General features: G+C 40.7%; 1 protein-coding gene across 1 annotated transcript; it reads left to right on the forward strand.

Annotated features, from left to right (window-relative positions):
• The first annotated feature begins 597 nt into the window (after window positions 1–597).
• On the forward strand, window positions 598–21,165 carry PTGR1 (prostaglandin reductase 1). The gene is made up of 10 exons (XM_026672302.2): window positions 598–995; window positions 4,046–4,161; window positions 5,101–5,146; window positions 6,613–6,672; window positions 7,429–7,596; window positions 10,047–10,164; window positions 12,391–12,546; window positions 15,973–16,078; window positions 19,871–19,989; window positions 20,567–21,165. The coding sequence occupies exons 2-10, from the start codon at window positions 4,056–4,058 to the stop codon at window positions 20,675–20,677; spliced, it is 990 nt and encodes a 329-aa protein (XP_026528087.2). The 5' UTR covers window positions 598–995; window positions 4,046–4,055; the 3' UTR covers window positions 20,678–21,165.
• Window positions 21,166–23,421: the final 2,256 nt, after the last annotated feature.

Raw genomic sequence — 23,421 nt, forward strand, 5'->3', positions numbered from 1 at the left:
GGCTATACTTTTCCAAAGAAACCCCCATCTGTCAAGTTTATTGGGGCCTGGAGATAGACTTGGAAAAATCCTAGCAGGACATGTGTTTTTTGCAGCATATCACAGCTTCCATTTAGAATAGAATAGAATAGAATAGAATAGAATAGAATAGAATAGAATAGAATAGAATAGGACTGGAAGGGGCCTTGGGGGATCTTCTAGTCCAGTCCCCTACTCAAAACGGGAGAAACTAAACTAGTTCAGATAAGTGACTGTCCAGTCTCTTCTAAAAAAACCTCCAATGATGGAGCACCCACAATTTCTGGAGGCAAGCTGTTCCACTGGTTAATTGTCCTCACTTGTTAGGAAGTTTCTCCTTAATTCCAAGGTTGCTTCTATCTTTGATTAGTTTCCAATCATTGTTTCTTGTCCGGCTTTTAGGTGCTTTATAATTTGACACCCCACCCCCGCTTCTTTGTGGCAGTCCTTCAAATACTGGAATACTGCACTGATGTCGCCCCTTAATTCTTCTTTTCATCTATTACAAATATTGTTTTAACATAGAACTCTCTCTCTATATATATATATTTGCAAACAGCAAGAAACGTCCCTGGGGCTGGGCGTAGGGTAGTTGTTTTCGAGAATGTGTTCCTTTTTACAGGCTCCCTTCATCTGTATATGGGCGATCTCGTTTGTACAGGCGGATAATTTTTAAAACGAGGCGGGTCTTCGCTTTGATGTGAGGCGTCTTGGGGCGTTTTGATGTTGGGGCCTTTTGACAGCCGTCTGCAAAAATGACCAGGAAGCAGACAAGCCACCAGAGCCTTGCCTTTTCCCGCAACAGATTGCTAATTGGGTAGCTTTCACGCGGAGCTTTGCGGAGAAATCACTCGAGAGTTTAAATGGCTGCCAGCCAGCCCCCGCCCGTCTGCAAACCGAGCGGTTGGCCGAAAGGAGAAGGAAGTGATCCGCTTGGGGAATTTGGACATTAGGATCTGCTTCGGGCTGCCGCGCAGGTTAGTCGGCTGGGCTGCGGGGATCCGGTTGAGCGGCGGACTGGAACAATAGAAACAATCAAATTAGCAAAACTTGGAAGGGACCTTGTAGGTCATCTAGTCCAACCCCCCCCGCCCCAGCCCAAGCAGAGACAGGCGACTTTTCGTTGAGATGTGTTGGGTTTTGGACGCTACCCGTCTTAAGAAGATGGGGATATATATGTGTGTGTGTGTGTGTGTGTGTGACTGTCTGTGTGTGTGTTTAAACGGCAGAAATCAAAAGTCTGGGTTTGTCTCCCGAGGGGACTCGGACAGAGCTTCGTGGCTGTCTTGTACAACGAATGATTGGCTGATTCGTGTAGATATTTACACACACACACACATACATACACACAGAGCTTTTTTCAGAGTTTTGACATTAATGCAGAAACTTAATATCAAGGCGCCACGCGGTTTCAGAGCGATGCTGTCCTGCGCATTTGTTTGTAGTGGGATCATTATCATCATTAGCGAGATTATATAGATTAACAGAGTTAGAAGGGATCATCTAGCCCAGGGGTCCTCAACCACCGGGCCGCGGACCGGTCCCGGTCCGTGGAGCACTCTGTACCGGGCCGCAAATAAAAAAATAAAAAAATAAATGGCGGCTTTCTTCGCCTTCGGTGAATGCTGCTGGGATCGGGGATCAAGGACACAAATGAGAGAAGGGGAGGGAGGAAGCAACCGAAGCCTGTCCTGCTCTCTGGCTCAGCAGCTTCGGTTTCCTCCCGCCTCGTTCCTCTCTCAGTCGCTCTCTCGCTGCTCCACCATACCCGACTAGGTAACAACATCAGATGTTACCTAGTCAGGTAATGAAACGTCTGCAAGCAAACCACCAAACTCGGATTCTGACCTTTAGGGGAGTGGGTATAGGATAAGCTGGAGAAAGGTAAGCAAGTATTAAAAGTAACAAAATCTAGGAGAAATATCTGTTGAAATTAACGAAGAGTTTGCATATCATAAGAAACTTTTTATTTATTTTTTTATTTTTTATTTTTTAAATGTATGTTAACTTTTTGAATAAAATAAAATAGACTGCAGATTAACCATGGTTCATTGAGCATGCCACAATTTGCTTGATTCACAAATCACACTAAGCCATAAAGTAAGAGTTAAAAAAAAAAAAACATAGCTGTGGTCACAGCATGCTAATCCAAATTTAAAAACCCTACATTTCTGTTAATAGGGTTACGTTCAAATCATGATTTATGTTGACTTCTGACCATTTTGACTTAACATTCATGGAGGAATCGTTTCAAATGAGCATTCCCACCTTATTTCTCTCTCATTTTTCTTCACCAAAGTGACTTTTCTTGTGGCAGAAAGCAATGTTGGGCACTGACTTGCATGCAGTCATATGAATGTGTTTCCTGGAGCTTTCATATGCTTTGAAGAAAAAAGCAGACATGAACTAATATTGCTGAGGCTGCCACTAATATGCATGCAAACGTGGGATTGAATGTACTTGCTATTTTCATTTTATCAGCTCTAACTGTATACAGGTAGTCTTCAACGTACGACCACAACTGAGCCCAAGATTAATGTCGCTAAGTGAGAAATTTGTTCAGCGAGTTTTACCCCATTTTATGACTTTCCTTGCCACCGTTAAGTGAATCGCTGTAGTTGTTAAGTTAGTAACATGGTTGTTAAGTGAGTCCGGTTTCCCCCTTGACTTTGCTTGTCCGAAGGTCGCAAAAGGGGACACTGCAACCGTCATAAATGTGAGTTAGTTGTCAGGCATCCGAATGCAAATCAGGTTACCATGAGGATGCTGCAACAATCATAAAATGTGAAAAATGATTGTAAGTTACTTTTTTCAGTGCTGCTATAACTTGAACAGTCACTAAGCAAACTGTTGTAAGTTGAGGACTAGACTACCTGTATTTGTAAGGGACAAATGTTCTGGCACATCCTATCCTAGTATACAGAGACGTGGTTGCTCAGTGGTTAAAATGCAGTACTGCAGGCTACTTCTGCTGACTGCCGAGTCTCACCGGCTTATGGTTGACTCAACCAACCATCCTTCCGAGGTTGGTAAAAGGAGGACCCAGATTATTGGGGGCAATATGCTGACACTGTAAACCGCTTAGAGGGGGCTGTAAAGCACCGTGAAGCGGTATATAAGTCTAAATGCTATTGCTATTATTCAGAACTTTAATACTGATCTGAAGATTGATCTTGAACAATGAGATTCACATTGTATGAGGAGGATATGACTCTATCCAGATTTATAAACCTGAGTGTCGAAGCAATATCCCATCTGAATGTATTGGAGTCTTGACTGCTATTGGTCCCGGTATGGTTACTCTTTGAGTTACGGTTGAGCAATAACTTGAGGGAATTACAATTTTCCCACCCTTCCTTTAATGTTGCAAATGTACTTTTGTGAGGGGGGGAAAAGGCAACTTTCTTGACTATACACTATGTCCCATGAGGTTTAAAATAATATTAGAATTATCACTTCTTATTGTGCTCATGAATGGGCAGGAATACCACTGGGAGACAATGGATTCCCTGGGACCACTGGCAAAGTCTACAGATTTTTTGGGGGGAGGGGAAAGATCCTCTTGATGGCTATGTCTGAATAAGGAAGGGCATGTGTCATGAATTGGATTGTCCCTCTGCCTGCACTGAGGACATCTATTGTTCTAGAACTAAAATAACAAATCTGGGATTTTCTTAGTCTCTGAGTGAAAGGTGTTGCCAGCTTTGGCCAGGAGAACAATAATTCTTTACGAATCTAAACTTCAGGAAATTACTGCACTAAGGGAATGATAAGAGCCATGGTGGTGCAGGATTAGAATGCTGTACTGCAGGCTGATTCTGCCCACTGCCTGAAGATTGATCCTGTCTGGCTCAAGGTTGACTCGGCCTTCCATTCTTCCAAGGTCAGTAAAATGAAGACCCAGATTGTTGGGGGCAATATGCTGACCCTGTAAACCTCTTAGAGAAGGCTGTAAAGTACTGTGAAGTGGTATATAAGCCTTAGTGCTATTGGTATAAAGTTGCCAAATTCTTATTTAATCATTCAGGCTGTGGAAAATGTTGCGGGCAAAGGCTTGGATCCTGAAGAAGCATTTTGAAGGGCCTCCTAAGCAGAGCAACTTTGAATTAATAGAGATAAACCTACCAAATCTAAAAGATGGAGGTAAGAGGAATCATTTGATTGTGCATTTATATTACAAGTTTCCCATGTCAACTTTTCCCATGTCAACTTTTGTCCTAGTGTTTTTTTTTTTTAAATGATGGTTCCTACCCACACATATCTTGAAGAAAGTATTAAAGATATTGCACTAAGGAAATTGCTTTGAAAAATTGCATTACGACAAATGCCTTCAAAGACATAGATTTAGCGGGCAGATAAATCATGAAAATGAATATATGACTGGTGATTTTTTTTAAAGTTCACAAATGAATGTGGAAACAAGACAAATGAAGCCAAGATTGGAAAGTGAGGAACTATATCATTGAAACCTAGTTAATTAAATCATGAGCCAAGAGTGTTTGGATGTGAATATATAAAATAAAAGACTGTTTTAAGAGTTCAGTTGTTGAATTTAGGAAATATGTTTTTGAAATGATCTGCTCTTACATAATTTGGCCATAAAAATTCACTGAGAAAATCATCACACAATTTAGAAGAAAATAGCACTTTTGGACATATTTTATTATCTATTCCTCCAAATCCAAAATTTCTAATTTTTTGCTCTCTACCCCAGTCCTCAAACTGAATGAATAAAAAATAATAAATACACTGAAATTTGTATTCCTTGCTATTCCCATCTCTTTATTGGTATAATGTATTTCCTTCTATTTCTTTCTTATTTTTCTTAAGATATGTAATAAGAATTTTAACAAAAAATAGTATAAAAACTACACATTTTTATTAACCGGTAAAATACTGTGGGATAAAGAAACTCCTTCCCTCATGGACATAAGTTTCATTTCCAGACGAGCACACTTCTCCCATTTTCTGTCCATTCCTCCCTGGTTTCCTATAAAAGAAATTAGAAAATTATCAAATTGTAGTTCTCTCTCCAGTAATATATTAACTTGATCTTTCATAATCTTTTCTTCTGTGTTTCAGAGATGCTGCTTGAAAGTATGTTTCTCAGTGTTGACCCCTATATGAGGTACTACTGTTTGACTTTGTGTTTCAGTACCAAAACCCTAGTTTATTCTGACCATTGACCTTTTCTCCTAATTTCCCAATTATTATCTCAACAGCCTTTTCTCTAGCAGGAGACAGTATGATATATGTGTCCCAAGGATAATATTACAGGATCCAATCTGGGTTGGTCCCTGGGACCAGAGGTTTAATCTTCTGAGCTTTTGGACTTGTGCTGGAACCCATCCTCAGGCAACTTCTCTCTCATCAGAAGGAGTGAGAGACACATTCTGGTTAAACCGCTGGTCCCAGGGACCAACCCAGATTGGATCCTACGGAGTACAGTATACACACATGTTCCTAATTTTGGCCAAAAGATGCCTTACTCATTCAACCTTATGGGCACATGCATATGACGCAGCCTTCGTCTCTTTCCCAACCGATAATCAAGGCTGGCTAACTTCAAATTTTTCTCTAAAATGTGGAAATGGTATTTTGCATCTTTTCCCAACACAAGGCTTGCTGTAGGCCAGAAATTGGCTGTTTTGGGATGCTAGAGACATGCCTCTACGTGAACAACTGAACAACTGCAGTGATTCACTTAATAACTGTGGCTAGAAAGGTCGTAAAATGGGGCAAAATTCACCTAGCAACTGTCTTGCTTAGCAACAGACAATTTTTCACTTAAATGTGGTCATAAGTCGGAGACTATCTGTAGGCAGATCCTTTTGTTTCTACATTAAACTGGCAAGCCAATCATTTCAGATAGGTCTTGATCAATTGCTTTTTCTAACACTTGCAAGTAAGCCACCATCATTAAGAATAAACTACACTTCTCTGTCCTTTGACCAGCCCTTCCTTGCATGGTACACTGGGATTTGATGTCCTGATCTACTGCTTAGAGTGATTCTGATCTAGTTGCTATCGCAAGAGATACTCCAAGTTCAAGAGAGCAATGCTATTATTTAAAGATATGATGGATGGCTAAGCCTGCTGTTCTAGACATTTAGCCAAAGCAAATTATACTGGCATATTTTTGTTGGTTTCTCATGGTCTGGAGAATAGAACATTTAATCAATGTTTGAACACACTAAAAGGCTTTTGATGTAACACAAACAGGTACCTACTTTGTGTCCTGAACGAGTAACTCCTTCTCCAAATTTGAATTTGTTGTAACTTACATTAATGTCTAATTATGTACTTTCATGTGACCTAAATAAAAGTTGCCACAGGAAGCAGCTTATGCTGCGGATCGAAGTATTGCATTGCTGTCATAGCTAGATACAAACAATTCATAAAGGCCAGGCTCTGCCCTATGTTCATTGTGAAATGGATTTGACTTGAGTCCAAGTCAAATCACTCACATTTATGTCCTTCTTCCCTATCATGAACTAAGCCTGTCAATTATGTCAGTCATTAATTGGTCCAATGTTTTGTTTTTATTTAAACAAAAAATTATACATTTACTTTTGTTTCATTTTTGTTTTGCAGACCATACAGCAAGAGACTCATGAAAGAAGGGGACATTATGATAGGGTCTCAAGTTGCAAAGTAAGGTCTACCTTGATTTATTTCCTATTCTACCAGCTGCTGGTCTTCCTTTCTTCCAGGTGAAGTTGAGGTTGGGCATTGGGCAATAAAACAAAAAATAAAACACCCACATTTGTGTCTGATTTCTGTTGGAAACAGGTGTGAGCTGAATAAAAGTAATTGCACAAGGTCCTCATTAAGGCTCCAGTATAAATAGTAAATAATACACAGTCAATAAGATCTGTCAGTTTGATAGACTTTGTGGCTTTGTCCGAATTGAAGAAAACAAGTGCATAATTAAGAATGTTCAAATAGCACCTACGGTAAAGCAAGCTGTATTGCTAGTGCTGTTCCAAGGATAGCTGAATAAACATTAACAAAAGATTCAGGGGGGGGAAAAACCTTCCCAGCACAATGCAAGTAATAAAATCAAGTTCTGAAGGCTTGAAAAGCTCTTCACTTGATATTGAAAATATTCCAATTCAGGGACTGTAACTAACTTCTCTTCTGGGGCCTCCTCTTCTCAAATGATGGAAGGAAATGCTGCTTTAGATATTTCAAAGCCATTTAGGACTTTTCAGAATAATAAAAATGATTTGAAATATGCCTAGGACAGTCTCACAGCACTCTCGACATCAACATTCCCTGCAATGGTTTAGAGTTACATTGCCCCTTCATAGATGTTTAGAAAGAATGATTAAAAACTGGTTATGTTTGAAATACATAGAGTTTCTTTGTAGAAACTAGTATAACTGGGTACCTGTGTTCTTTTCAAAGGATTTTGGAAAGCAGAAATCCTTCATTTCCTGTAGGAACTTTTGTTGTGGCAACTGCGGGCTGGACGACATATTTTATTTCCAATGGCAAAGATCTATCGCCACTGCCTCCAAACTGGCCAGAAAATCTTCCAAAGTCATTGGCTCTTGGAACAATTGGCATGCCAGGGTAAGTGTACCCTAATCATGTACCCTATGGAGTTGATGTGATGGGTTGTAACCCAGTCTTTGAATTCTGCTACATGGGGCTTGAGCTGAATGGGGTGCTGCATAGGCCCTAAAAGCTAAGGTTGATGGTTCCACAATCAGGGAGCCTATGTGAAAAATACCTTTTACCTAGGAAAGGTACTGTATTTACTTAGTATTCAGAGGTTGTCAGCCTAACTCTTCATTCCCTGATACCGATGCAGGGTCCCTGAACATCAACATGTCCAGAAATGTCTTTCTGAGTCCTTCACCAGGTCCCATGGCCCACCTGAGTGTGTTTATTTTTTTTATTTTCTTTTTTAAATTCGTTACAAGATTTTTTTTGCAAAGTAAAAACAATATGATTTTTTAAAAAAAGGATCTAAAGTAAAAGTGATAAGTAAACAGAAAAGAAATAAAAATAAATAAAAAGAAAGATACAAATCAATAGCTTCCAGCAATTTACAGCAGTTATAATAAACATATTTATATTTAGCCTTCCTAACCTTGCATCCCAAGTCCCTTCTTTCCATATGCTACTCTTTCTAATCATCTGACCCATATTTCATAAGTTCATTTTTTCTTCTTTCAGCAAGAAGTACACATAGGGTTTCCAGTCACTAACGGTTGTCAGGCATGAAGGATCAGGATCATATGTCAGGTTGCAACATAGAAGATTTATTCAAGCCTACACACAAGAGTCTAATCAATTAATTAAATTGGTGCTAGATAAGGTTTAATTGAATTCTAAGATGGTTGGATATGGATCATTTGTGGCAATGTAAGGACTCTAAGCTGATGGAATGTTTGACTCACCCCACCCTAGCTCTGCCTGCTCTTCTACAGAACATAGTTATTGCCTTTTCCTTAATCAAACAATTTTGCCATCCCTGCACATTTTGTCATCTTCACCAACCATTCCCCCTTTGTGGATATTTTAGTGTTTTATGCATACAGTAGAATAACATTGGTGCATTTGCCATGTATAAAAACAGTAAGTCTTTTCTAGTTGTCTGTGCAGGAAAAGTTCTGCTTCCAGTTAAATCCTAATCTTTACAATTCTTTGTATCATTGTATATATTTGAACCTGAAAAATTCGGACCTTTTTACAGATCTGACCTTTTTGCAGATCTACCAAGCATAATAAAAATTCATGTTTTCATATTTCCAACATGTTTTTGAAACACCTTTATATATTCTAGAAAGTTTTTTCCCTGGCATCATATATCAATGGCATACAATTGTGTAAACATTCTCTTTTAAATGATAACATACAGTGAATTTTAGTCCTTTCAGCCACCTATTTTCCTATTGATCCATCTTTATATTGTAACTAGGAGGCTGCATTCCAATTTTTTGGAAGTTGGCCCATCTGCCCAGAGAATGACAGACATGGGTGAGGTGATAGAGAGCATATGAGAGGGTAGATAGGTGTCCCTAATACGGATCCTGGCTAATAACTGGCTAATATATTCAGGAAATGTTAAAGCTGAATTGTTCCCATTCTAGTTAATTTTGCTCTTTCCCTTTTTCCTCTCTCCTTTCCTTTCCTTTTCCTTTTCCTTCCCTTCCCTTCCCTCCCTTTCCTTCCCATCTTTCCTCTTGGTAATTTTTAAATTCTCTGGAGTATTTTATTTGTTTGTGTATGTGTGTGTGTGCGTGTGTGTGTGTGTGTACTCAGTTCTAAAGGAGTGACTTTCCCATTTCAGGACAACAAGTATAAAAATTTTAGTAACTTAGCATCTTCTCTTATAATACAAACAATATTCTCTTCTTCCCATATCTCCTTATTCTTAAACAAATCCATAAAACCTCATCATTTTGGTCCTGAGGTTAGCTAAAGTATTGGAAATCGTATGGCGGATAGTTTGCTAAGTGAGAAAGTTGTTAAGTGAATTTTACCCCATTTTACAAGATTTCTTGCCACAGTTGTTAAGTGAATCACTGCAGTTGTTAAATTGGGAACCCGGTTGTTAAGTGAATCTGGCTTCCTGATTGACTTTGCTTGTCAGAAATTCCCAAAAGTGGATCACACAATCCCAGGACTCTGCAACCATCATAAATATGAACCAGTGGTGAAGCATCCAAATTTTGATTATGTGACCATGGAGATGCTGCATCGGTCATAAGTGTTAAAAAAAAAAAAGCGTAAAGTCACTTTTTTTCAAAAAAAAAAATTTCAGTGCCACAGCAACTCTGAACAACTGTTGAAAGTTGAAGACTACCTGTATTATTTCAAAATTCCCATTGTGTTTGCTAATCCTCAAAATTGAGGAATCCCACTTATTCTGAGGCGTTTGTAAAGACAGTCTTTGTGTGTTATTCCCATTAGTGGTGAATGTTCGTATTTGAGTCCTGTTCGGTTTTTATGTTTTGGACATGTCATGGCATCAGCGTTTATTTGCACACTCTTTTAATTTCTTTTCCTTGCAGTCTTACTGCCTATTTTGGCCTACTTGAGATCTGCAGGCCCAAACCAGGAGATACTGTCCTAGTTAATTCAGCAGCTGGTGCTGTGGGCAGCGTGGTTGGGCAGATTGCTAAAATTATGGTAAGTGGATATGAAATGTTTTGGACTTCAATTTCCAACAGCTGGATCAATGGATAAGAATTACAAAAGATCTGGTTTGCTTGTCTCTGGTCTATTTACCTCCATGTGCCTTGATTGATTGATACTGCAAAGAAGGTTCTGCACATAATCACCTCATTTGCAACATGCCCGTTTAGTCATGGGATGGAGGAACATGATACATGACATCACACTTCTCATGACAGCATCACTCACTGATCCCAACTACACACTGTATAACCTTCACATCAAACATTATGATGTGACTTATGCTAATTACATTATTCTCATATTTATAATTTTTATAATGTTTTGGGGATGTCACTGTGGCTCCTATAGGATGTCTATGCTTTATAGAAAAGTTCATTCTTTGCGGCCAGAAAAATACTCTTTTTAATAGTTATTCAAGGCTTACAGTTTACAACGATAGAAATTAATACAAAAGAAAAAAATGAGGAAAAGGTACAGAAAACTATTAAAAATATAAAAGAAAAAGAAAAATTAAAAATATAATAAGATACATAAAGAAGCGACTTTCCCATTTCAAGACAAGTATAAACTATTTTAGTAACTTATGGCCTTCTCTTACACTATCTTACACTCTTACACTCTTACACTATCTCTTCTCAATGTCCCTTCAATATCAATGATCCCTTCAATAATCAATGACCTCTCTTCTCAATATCCCACCTCTTATTTACTGTATAAACAAATTCACAAAACATCATTATTTTGGTCCTGAGGTTAGCTAATGTCCATTAATCGTTACCAGAGATAACATATCCATTTTAACTTTGATCACATAAACAAAACTTCATATTCTTTCCTTTTCTTCAACACTTTTGATCTTCAGCCCTTTCAGATAATGTCCAAAAGCATGGTTTTTAAAATGTTTTTTGTCCCCTTCTACGAAATTCTGCAAAACTTGAATAAACTTGAATAAATCCTCTTTGTGTATCCACTTTTATTATTAAGACTTCACCTGGTTTATTTTGTATGTCTAGTATAACATCTTTTTTCCATGTCATTGTTGCAGCCTGTTGTTTTAAAATTTATTTTCAACTTGGTCTCAACCATGTCAGGTAACACTTATTCCATAGAGCATCTTTTCAATACACTCGCTCCATAGAGGCCTTTTAAACCCTATCAACATAGTTTTATTCCATATGGCTTTGATACGTTTTGCTACAGTAGGCAAATTTCATTTAGCTGTGTCTTCATTGCAATTAAGTAATTACATTATCTGTGGAAGCTTCTTCCATAAAAAGTTGGTGTTACTCTTTCAAGTGCCCTTGGGATGGAATGTAGGGATTCCCAGGAGGGCGGGGTGCATTCCAGAGGAGTAAGAGCAGCTCAGCCCAGATATTATGTGTGAGAGAAAGAGGGTGAAGACCAGAGGTGGTATTCAGCAGGTTCCGACCAGTTCTGGAGAACTGATAGCAGAAATTTTGAGTAGTTCGGAGAACCGGCAAATACCACCTCTGACTGGCCCCGCCCCCATCTATTCTCTGCCTCCTGAGTCCCAGCTGATTGGCTGGGCCTTCTTTTGTTGCCCTGCACAGGAGAATGGAGCTGGAAAGCAGGTTAGTGGGGTGGGGAGGGAATGGAGATTTTGCAGTATCCTTCCCCTGCCATGCCCACCAAGCCATGCCCACAGAACCGGTAGTAAAATTTTTGAATCCCACCATTGGTGGGACAGATCCTCCCTAATACTTCACAGAGTATATTTGAGGTGCAGAAAGCAGACTCCTCAGTGTGGCGGGCTTTTTCTATAGGTGTGAAACAATAAAGAATTCAGCTTGGAAGAATTGCCACGTGTCATTCTTGGTTTTGTGCCCGACAGCCACAACACTATCTGATCAATGGGATTTTATTTCTGCTAACATGGCTTTTTGTTTTATTGCATGTTACACCTTAACCACACCAGATTTTATAATTCTTGGGTATTACTTTGGTTTTTACTTGGTAACTCATCCTTTTTCAGCTGGCATATATTGTGATAACGTTTCTCTCTCTGTCTCTTTCTCTCTCCGACCTCCCCAGCTATCTCTACCCAATTTAATCCCATGAATCCAATCCGATCTCTCCTACCTGCCTCCTGTCCATCTCTGCCTGCCTATCATCGCTATCTGTTGAAGGTTTATGAAGAAACTCGCATAGCTTGCCAAGGAACCTGGCCCTCATGGTTATTTCTGTTTAAACTGGCAGGGTTGTAAAGTGGTTGGCACTGCAGGTTCTGATAAGAAGTTGGACTACCTTAAGGAACTTGGCTTTGACGAAGTCTTTAACTATAAGACGGTGAAATCTCTGGAGCAGGCCCTGAGAGATGCTTCCCCCGATGGCTACAACTGCTACTTTGATAACGTACGTACAAGACAGAGCTTAATTTCGAACTGGCCTAAAATAGGAAGGGAAGCTGATCTAAGGAACTTCCTGTGCTGAAAGCTGTTTTGATCATGGCAAAGAAAAGCAGCCCTTCATCCTTAAGTCTCTCCTGCAGTCCCCAAGTCAGCCTTTTTTATATTTTGGGATACCCCTCTCACCCTTTGCATTCCTCTCTCCCAGGCAGGCCACCACCGGTCTCCTTGCATAATGCATAAAAAGGTAAAAAGTGCTAGTCGTTTCCGGCTCTAGGGGGCAATGCTCATCTCTGTTACAAAGCCGAAGAGCCAGCGCTGTCTGAAGACGTCTCCATGGTCATGTGACCAGCATGATTAAATGTTGAAGGCGCACGGAACGCTGTTACCTTCCCACCAAAGGGGTCCCTATTTTTTACTTGCATTTTTCCATGCTTTCGAACTGCTAGGCTGGCAGAAGCTGGGACAAGTAACGGGAGCTCACTCCGTTACGCAGTGTTAGGGATTCAAACCGCCAAACTGCCAACCTTTCTGATCAACAAGTTCATCGTCTTAGCCACTGAGCCACCACATCCTATGCATAATGCATAGTGCATACTTAATGGTAATAATCACAAAACTAAGGTTTTAAAAACTGGCTTCTCTGGGAGGTAAGCCGGCAACTCCATATTTCCCCTTCTAGATAACATTTTTCAGTGTAGGCATGAAGCATTAAAGCAAGTGTTAAATTTATGTTCTACCGACAAAGAAATAAAGGGAGATTAGTATAGATCTATTTCAAACTATTTAGCTCTCATCAGCTAGCCATACTCCTCTGGGATTCAAATCCAGGCTCCTTGCATATTAGGTACATGTATTAACCTCTAAGCCATGGGCTCTCATCCCTTTGTCAGTTATATTAGGGGTAAAATTACGTGTTTTTTATTAGAGCAACCTGATCTACCCTATTACGGGATGGAGCATACTGCTTCCATTTTGAAGCAATTGTATATGTTTTTGTGACCTTCCTTATATGGGTGCAGCTGGAAGGTTTGCTCCTCTACCTGTATATGTATGTTTCTGAGCACCTGTAAGAATATGGGAGGAGGATGAGCAGGTGTGAATGAAGGACACGCGTGGTCTGTGTCTACGTATGTGCACCTATATTAGTTGTGCTCAGGTACTCCTTGCTTAACGACGGTAACTGGGACCAGAATTTCTGTTTCTAAATGGCCAGGTTGTCACATCACTGCATGGCTTAGCTACAGCAGTTCCAGAACTTCCGGTGGCCATCGCTGAATGAATGTCGTATTGTTGTTAACCGTAACATCGTGCGGTTGTTATTTGTAACCTCCTGGTTTCCCCATTGACTTTGCTTGAGGGAAACCAGAAGTGAAGGTTACAAATAGCGATCCTGTGACTGCGGGATGCTACAATATTATACCTGCAAAGTGCAAAGTACCCCGATTGTGATCCCATCACTGTGGGGAATGCTGTGGCAGTCATAACTATGAGAACCCATCGTAAGTACCACTTGCTGGTTGCCGGAACGGTCACTGAATGAATGGCCATTAACCAAGGCCTATGTGGTACAGGCCATCCTCAATGCAGGACCACTATTGAGCCCAATTTTTTTGTTGTTAAGTGAGACATTTGTTCCATGAGTTTTGCTCCACTGCGTAACATTTGTTGCCTTAATGGTTAAGTGAATCACTGCACTTGTTAAGTTAGTAAATCAGTTGTCAGGTGAATCTGGTTTCCCTTTGCTTGTCAAAAATCACAAATAGTTATTAATGATCCTGGGACACAGCAACCATAAGAAATACGAGTCAGTGGCCAAGAATTTTGATCATGTTAACACGAGGACCGGCAAAAGTTGTAACTGTGAAAAGTGATCATATGTCATTTTATTCAGTGCTGCTGTAACTTTGAACAGTCTGTAACTAAATGAACTGCCATATGTCAAGGACTGCCTGCATACTTTTGAGTCCCAAAGGATTGCCCTTACTTTAAATTGGATGAATTGTTAGGGTTTTCTTCTTCCTTCCTCTGAAAAAAGTGGTTTTCTTTTTCTGATTGAACCATTTACGTGACTAGGGGTGTCAAACTTGCGTTGTCATGGCAGTGTCACGTGACGTATCATGATCTTTTTTTCCCTTCACTAAACCGGGCATGGGCGTGGCCAGTGTGTGACATATCCAGCCCACAGGCCGCAAGTTTGACAGCCCTGATTTAGACTATTGGGAGGTGTGTGTAAACGTTTTGAATTTGATCCAATTGAAGCCCCAAATGATTATTTGGTGTTCAAAAAGGGTTGATCTTATCATTCCCAAAGTATTTTGACCTTTGGACACTTTTTGTGTGACTATTTCAAACACAAAACAAACTTGAAAAATGGATCCTGTGATTAAGGTGGAGTTGACGTATGTAGTCACAAGTGCACAGAGAAGACACCCCCACTCCTTGCTCACTCATAACCAGGGATGAGCTGCTGGGAGTTCTCAGGGGTTCGGGAGAGCCCCCAGCTAAGATTCTGTGCAGTTCAGAGAATCCCCAAATCCCACTCCTGGCTCGCCCCGCCCACCCCACCCCTCCCAGGAATCCCCATACGGTCTGTTTTGGATGCAGGTAAGTGCAGGGCGCACACGGAGGCTCGAGGAGGGCGAAAAATGGGCCTCCCAGAAGTTCAGAAATGGGCCTATTTCTGCCTTCCAGAGAGCCTCCGGAGCCCGGGGAGGCCGTTTTTGCCCTCCCGCAGGCTCGAGGAAAGCCTCCGGAGCCCAAGGAAGGCAAAAAGCACCTGCCCCGCTGTGGTGCAGGAGGCCGAGTAGGCCATGCCCATCATGGCCACGCCCATCCAGCAACTGGGCTAAGAACCCGTTGCTAAATTTTTTGAGGCCCACCCCTGTTCATAACAGCTTGTATCTTTATTCATTCTCAGGGGGTAATTCCCCCTGCCCCATTTTACATTTACCAAAATATTTGATCAAAGCGGTGGTAGTATTTATGCCCCAATTTTGTCTTTTGATGCCTTTTTTTTTTTTTAGAAAAATCAGTGAAGGTGTTACCTGAGTATTTCTATCCATTGGCAGCTCAAATTCCTCTTGTCTTTTTTCAGCCTGTTCTGGGCTTCCAGAACTTGCCTGCAGTTTACGCGGATCAATTTTTAGGCAGATTTACCAAAAAGAAAAGGGAAAGGGAAACTTTTGTGGCGGAATGGAAAATCCACCGCTTTCGTATTACAGGTGAACTCCTGCTTCCTCTGATTGGGAGATGTTTTAAGTGCTTGAAATTCCTGAAGCAAAACCCTGCATTTTTCCCCCCTGTGATCTTTGTTTCTAAGAACAGATTATGGGTATTAGTGGAGCTCTTTCAAAACAATTCCACGTAGATCAGTCATCAATGTAGAGTATTTTTGTCTTGGCAAATGTTGTGTTGTCTATATCTCCACCAGGTGGGAGGAGAATTTTCCAGCGTTGTTTTGGAGCAAATGAAGACATATGGGAGAATTGCGGTGTGTGGTGCTGTGTCCTTATATAATGATACCCAGCTCAGGAAAGGTACAGTTTTTCATTCTGCATGCTGTTTGCTTTCTCCTCCTCCTCCTCCTCCTCCTCCTCCTCCTCCTCCTCCTCCTCCTCCTCCTCCTCCTCCTCCTCCTCCTCCTCCTCCTCCTCCTCCTCCTCCTCTTTCTTGTTCTTTCCCCTTTTTCTTTCCCCTTCCCCCCTCTTCTTCCTCCTTCTCTATCTCCTCCCTTTTTTTCTTCTCTTGTTTCTTTCAAATATTTTTATTAAGGTTCAAAAGCAACTTAAAATACAAACTAATGTAAAGGTGTGGGGGGGAAGCAGGGGAATAACAGGACAGATTAAAAAGTGACCAAAAAAATACAATGAACAAAGATGACCTCAAAATTGTTTCAGCACAGAGATAATAATACAATGGAGCAGTGGTATTACAGGTGCCACTAAAACTACACACACTGCCCTACTCTAAATGTTCCTGACTAGTTTTTCATTCAGGCATTAACCAGATCCAATCTTTCGTAGCTTAGCTTCTAGAAATAAATATAGAAAGGATACCAAGGATAGACACCAAGGATAGATCAAGCTTCCATCTCTCTCTCTCTCTCTCTCTCCCTCCCTCCCTCCCTCTCTCTTTCTCTCTCTCCTTTATTTCTTTTCTTTTTCTTTTTCTTTTTCTTTTTCTTTTTTCCCCCAACAAAAGTCCTTCATTTTGAAACAGAATTCATTCAGGGTAACCTAACTGTGTGGCAACAACTGTGAACTTGCATGGTTGAAATGTCATGAGTAATCAGGCCACTAGAGGCCAGTCATGACGTGATTCCTTGGATCTGGTTTGCTAAACACTGAGAGTTATACAACACTGAGCTAAAAACCAGTCACATAAGACTGACCAGAGTCACACAACACTGAACCAAAAAACAAACCACCCATTTTGTGCAGAAGGTTCTGAAAACCAGAGTCAATAAAAATCAAAGCACTTAAATATCTTTCTCTAAAAGTCTCATGAAGTTTATGGAGAAGTAAATGATTATTAGGAAACAATATATAATAGCACTTTAAAAGCTGAAAATTCCTTTATGTTAATTGTGACTTCTGACTATGACACAAGTGATGTTTTTATCCTTTGTTACCAACACAACTGAAAGCTATTGTCTTCCTGAATACCTTTTCAACTTTGCATTCCAACTGACCATCATGGGATTTTTGGTGGTCTCCCATTCACGTTTTAACCCAAACTGATCCTGCTTATCCCCCAATCTCAAATAAGATTTGTCTGGTGCTTTAACCTGCTGAGACCAAAGTTGTATATTCTTCATGGAAGATCTGTGATACCTGTGTGAAACCAGTTCCTTGGTATCCAGTCCCTAATTATGTCTGTCCTCTTGAACTTTCTAATGGGTTAAGGAGATGCAGCTGGTCAGCTACCATTTCAAAGAGTTTTAATTTTGATTTTCAGCCAGGAAAGTTTAATTGCTCAATAATCTGGTAGAGATACCGTGCTACTCCATCATTTTCACCATACAGTAATTTCTTGTAGAAATACAACAAGCCATAAAGAAAATGATTTGATTTTAGCTTAGTTGTTTGAACCCAAATGCATCCAGTTAGGGAAAACCACCTTTGAAGACCTGGTAACTCCAAGCAATATTTAGGATTTATAGGCAGTAGAAATAGCAGAATAAGAATAGTGTTTTGAGCTACTTTTAGTAACAGCGGAAATCTTATTCTGCTACTTTTAAACCATTTAACTCGGTAACAGGTGGTAACTAGATCAGCCTTCCCCCAGCTGGAGCACAAGACTGAAATAAATGTTTTACACTTTTAGAAGGCAAGATACAGCGACTTCTGCATGCAAATCCCTTTCCCCCTCCCCAGTTATTTCATTTGTCCCAACGTGCCGATGCTTCCTCATAAGTACATGCCATCAACAGTGGCTGTTTTAAGTGTTAGATCTAGATAGATAAAAATGTGGGATGGAAAACATGGCTTTTTGTTGTTTATCAGCATAATATCCTACGTTTTCTTTTAGTAACTCAAGGCAGCATACACTGCATTCCCAGTTTTAATTGTCCTCCCCAACAACCACGTGAGATGGATTGGGCTAAGAGAGAATGATTGACACCATCTCACCCAGTGAGCTGCTGTAGCTGAATGTGGACTAGACATTAGGGGTGTCAAACTCATGTTGTCACAGCTGTGTCACTTGGACGTATCGGGACTCCCCCCCGCTTTGCTAAACCAGGCATGGGTGTGGCCAGCAGGTGATGCATCCAGCCCGTGGGGCGGGAGTTTGACAGTCCTGGCTTAGGACAACCTTAAAATCTGCCTGCCTTTAGTTCAATGCCTTCCTTGCCATATTATTTTTTTGTTCGGTCCAATTTTTAACATGGTCTCAGCGAAAAGACGATTATACAGGTAGTCCTCAACCTACGACCACAATTGAACCTTGAAATTCCTATCGCTAAGCGAGGCAGTTGTGAAAGTGAATTTTCCCCCCTGTGTTACGAATTTTCTTGCCACAGTTGTTAAGGGGATCACTGCAGTTGTTCAATTAGTAACCTGGTTGTTAAGTGAATCTGGTTTCCCCCGTTGACTTTGCTGGTCAGAAGGTCACAAAAGGGGATCCCATGACCCCGGGGGACGCTGCAACCCTCATAAATATGAGTCAGTTGCCAAGCGTCTGGATCTTGATGACCATAGAGATACTGTAAGGGTCGTAAGTGTGAAAATTGTCATAAGTCACTTTTTCCAATGCCGTTGTAACTTCAAACGGTCACTAAACGAACTGATATAAGTCGAGGACTACCTGCATACTGTATAGTCTGCCCATGGCTGTTTGTGTTCAAGACAGACTATTAATGGGTCACTTTAAGTATGAGGAAAAACATGCAGTACGTTGGTGAAGAGTGAGCTAAGATGAGAGAGCTGTGAAGCAGATATGTGAGATGCCACTGTTTTCATTAAGACACTCTTATCACCTGCGCTACAAAAACGGCACAGCAAGTCATGTGTTCACAGGGATGAGACAACCAACCCATGCAAGCAGAACAGCAAAATCATGCGGCCTAGTTTGATAAAATGTGGCCAAGTCACAGCTGTCTAGTTCAGAGCAACTCATTCCAATGATGCTCGCATATCTTTTGAGCTGCTGTTTGCTTGATCTCACTTTACAGCCAAAACCAACATTGGCTGTATGTGTACAAGAAAATCAGTGTAGGTTTAGTTCAGGAGCAGCCTTGGATCACAAAACAAAGGGTGGCTTTGATAGAATTAGAAATAGAAATAGAATAGAATTCTTTATTGGCCAAGTGTGGTTGGACACACAAGGAATTTGTCTTGGTGCAAATGCTCTCAGTATACATAAAAGAAAAGATACATTTGTCAAGAGTCAGGAATCATCAGGTACAACACTTAATAATAGTCATAGGGTGCAATAAGCAATCAAATCATACTAAGAAACAGTCAATATAAATCGTAAGGATACAAGCAACATATAGGCAACCTTGCTGTGTTTTATTTGCACATTTGGTTGTATTTGGAAAGAGACCCTGCTCATGTCTATACTTCAGTTGTTGGAGGCTTAATATAATTTCACTTGCAAAAATTTTACGAAATGAACTTACATCGACCACCATAGTTGGGAAAATACTGTTCTCACTCTGTCTCTCTTTTTCAAATGGGCAAAATCTTGCTGGAAACTAGGAAACATGACACAGGCAACTTTGGGTAAGCTTTGGGTAAGTTAAGAAAGTTTGTGGCACCACTTCTGGAGATATGCTGTGACAGGACAAACTTTCCTAACTTTTCCTGCTCCAAACTCTCTTCTAGGCCCATTTGTGCAGTTCCCCATGGTCATGAAACAGCTGTACATGGAAGGTTTTTTAGTCATACGTTGGAATGATAGGAAAAATGAAGGACTGAAAGCAATACTGAAATGGGTTCAAGAGGTAAGCTAACAATAGGAGATGTTCCCTCCCTCCCTCCCTCCCTCCCTCCCTCTCTCTCTCTCTCTCTGTGTGTGTGTGCTTGTGTGTAATCCAAAGGGAGGAGACCTTGATACCTCATTTTTTTTCTTGGGAACCCAAGATAGGAAGCCATGTAAATTCTCTCCTCATTTTATAGCAAGTTCAACCCTTTGAGATTGAACTAATTATTCAGCCCAGCCAGTTCTGCAATTGAATACACAACCTGGGTCTCTCTTATCCAAGTCCATCACCTCAAAAAACCACATATTTCACTTGCTGCCCTTTGCCAGGCTACTTGGCTAAGGAAAGACTTTGGGTCCATAGATAAGAACATGTTGGAGTTACTGTGAATATTGCTCAGCATTTTTATTCTCAAATACATTCAGGAATAGATTTTTATGTACTCCAGTGTAATGCGTGGCTATGGGTGTGTCTCTAAAACACATATGTAATGCTTTCCTTCTGTCTCGTCCCTTGCTATTTTGAGCAGAAACATATTCTTAGATTGTAAATCCCAAGGGAGAACTGCATACATTTTAATGTTTCACTTTTCACACAGGGAAAAATTAAATCGCGTGAGGATATCACCAAGGGTTTCCAAAACATGCCAGCTGCGTTTATGGGAATGCTCCAAGGAGACAACTTTGGAAAGGCAATAGTCGAGGTATAAAAGGCACTAGGTTTTGCCTGTGAAAATTCCATAAATCTCCATATCTCCACTTCCTTATGGACTTGTCTTCTAACCAAGAATGATCCAAGATTTGGCTAATCCACTATGCCACTCTAGCCTGCTTCAAGTGTGCCCAAAACCACAGGAAATCAGGATTATCATGTGAACTCCGAGGACAAAAGAAACAAATGCCTCTTAGAAGATTTATTATATCCTGCTTTCAATAGGTTGAAAGGATTCTGTATGCTTCGTCTTTTCAGACTGCTTCTTTTATTCAAATTGAAAAGACGAAGCATACAGAATCCTTTCTTATCCATCTATAGTTTTTACATCCAGATTATGATAATCATACATATTATGGATGGTTGGGTGAACTTGTGTTGATTGACAAATAACATGATGTGCCATAAACAATCAGTTTTATTTGTCACCGTATAGCTTTAATGAGCAAACAATAGAAACAAGAATAAAAATAGATAAAACACAAATGCACACTTACAGTTATCCATTCTCAAACTTACTATGGCTGCCCAGCTGAAGCCCCACAGCTAGACAACAAAACTTTGTGGGTTGCAGAAAAAGACTTTTGGGCAAGCAGAAAATCAACAAACGAACTGGGAATTTCTGCTAGAACCGGAAGGATAAGATTTTGGCACAGGGTTATATAAAATGTGCAGTACAGGTAGTCCTCAGGTTATGAACCTAATTGGGACCGGAATTTCTCACTAAGCAAAATATTAAGTGGCAGGGGAATATAGCAGCCACTTCATCTCCACCATGCTATGAAAGGCACCAAAAGGGCAGAGATGAACTAGAGGCAGTTCACATAGGGCAGAATGTGACCATAATCATGAGGCTACTGCAATGGTCATAAGTGCGAGGACTGTCCGAGCATCCCCTTCTTCAGTGCCATCGTATCATTGGATGGTTGCTGAACGAATGGATGTTAACACAAGGGTTACCAGTTATGTGTTAACAATTCCAACTCTTGAGTGCCACAAGGACAAAGAGAATGAACTATGGGGAGATTGCTGTGCCTCCTCTGAAATAATGGAGAAGGAAGAGGGTTACAATGAGTAAATCCCCAACAAAATTGGTCAGGGAGTAAATATAGGCAGGCAGGCTTCTTCCAATTGCTTTTGATAACTACAAAAGCTGAGCAGTCATTTCAAATTATACTATCACTCAATTTCAAGTGACCAGGCAATCAGATTTTTTTAACTGGAAACCAAACAAGATTGTATGAAGTGTTGGAGAAATGCCACGAGGAGCTTTTGCTTAAATGATTTCTTCCAAGGGGGTGGGAAAGTACCACTGAACAGAACAGCCTGGTGGCTGTCAGATAAACTTAAGCCAATAATGAAAGATTAAAAGTGCAACTCTTCTTTCCACTCTGGTTCTAGCCTAAAAGTTGCATTTGAGAGGCATTTGGAAATAGTGAATCTAGAGCTAAGGAGTTTAGATTGAATAGAGTCCAGCAGGGTAAAGTCAGAACATGGATCAAGAGCAGCGTAAAAAATAGTTGTAATCAAACTTTTGTCTGGTGGAACCTATTACCTTGTGTGGAATGATTATGATGCAATAGTTCTTTGGGCCACACTGGCAACATAACTAGCATCTTTTGCCATTGTGTTTCCCCTCCAATGTTTTTTTTTTTAAATTAAACTTGTTCTGTCATTGACTAATGTTTTTAGGCTTTCTTGATAACCTTTACCTTGGTTTTTGGACAGTTAGCCATCAGATCTCCCTAAGGACTGTATTGGTCCAGGGTAGTAAGACCAACACTCAATAGAATAACAGCATCATCCACATAGAGCAGAGGTGTCAAATTCAAGGCCTGCTGGGTACTTAAATTCAGCCTGTGGGGCCAGCCTAGAAATATAAAGGGACCGGTGTGCGGTGCCTCAGTGCTAAAAAGGGCCACATGCGCCCCCCCCCCGGTGCCTCGTTTTCACCCTCCAAGGTTTCCTGCAGCACTCTGCCAGCCAAAACCATGCTGAAAAGGGTCCAAAATGGGCTGAAAACGCCCTGAAAAACGCCCCTAAAACGAGCTGAAAAACTGCCTGAAAATGGGCCACCCAACCTGTTTTCAGCCAGCAGGAGTGCTGCAGGAGGCCACGGAGGCAGAGGTGGTATTCAGCAGGTTCTGACCTGTTCTGGAGAACCGGTAGCAGAAATTATGAGTAGTTCGGAGAATCGGCACCTCTGACTGGAGATTTTACAGGATACTTCCCCTGCCACGCCCACCAAGCCACGCCCACAGAACTGGAAATGAGGCATGGGGGGTAGAGGCCATGCACGGACCCCCACACCCTGTTTTGGCCAGCAAGGTGCTGCAGGAGGCATCCATCCCGTCCCCCTCTACCCCCAGCCCGTAGAGAACTACAATGCTGATCCAGCCCTCAAAGAAATCCAATTTGACACCCCGACAGAGGAAGATAAGGAGATGTCACGAATTATGGGTTTTCAAACATTGAAAGATGGATTCAGACATGCTTACCCCATATGTGCACAAGCTCCATTTGAGGAGCATTTATCTAGTAAGGCTGAATTACTGTTCTTATCTTTCCTATTACCTCGCTCCTTATCTTATGACTATAACTTTGTTGCTTGTATTTTATGATTTATATTGTTTTATTTGGTATCCTAGTATGATTTATGTAGCTTATTTAGTATCCCATGACTAGCACTGTGTTGTATCTTATGCTTTATGATGTATTTTTATGAATATGATCCTGATTTTA

Source organism: Notechis scutatus, chromosome 2, assembly GCF_049901735.1.
Source record: "Notechis scutatus isolate UNSWTSFEM ecotype Mainland chromosome 2, rNotScu1.2, whole genome shotgun sequence".
In the NCBI taxonomy this organism is placed as follows: Eukaryota; Metazoa; Chordata; class Lepidosauria; order Squamata; family Elapidae; genus Notechis; species Notechis scutatus.

Coding starts and splice junctions, on each gene's coding strand:
- PTGR1 (XM_026672302.2), top strand. CDS start 4,056: ATGTTGCGGGCAAAGGCTTGGATCCTGAAGAAGCATTTTGAAGGGCCT. Junction 12,547..15,972: donor ACAACTGCTACTTTGATAAC/GTACGTACAAGA, acceptor TATCTCCACCAG/GTGGGAGGAGAATTTTCCAG. Junction 16,079..19,870: donor TGATACCCAGCTCAGGAAAG/GTACAGTTTTTC, acceptor ACTCTCTTCTAG/GCCCATTTGTGCAGTTCCCC.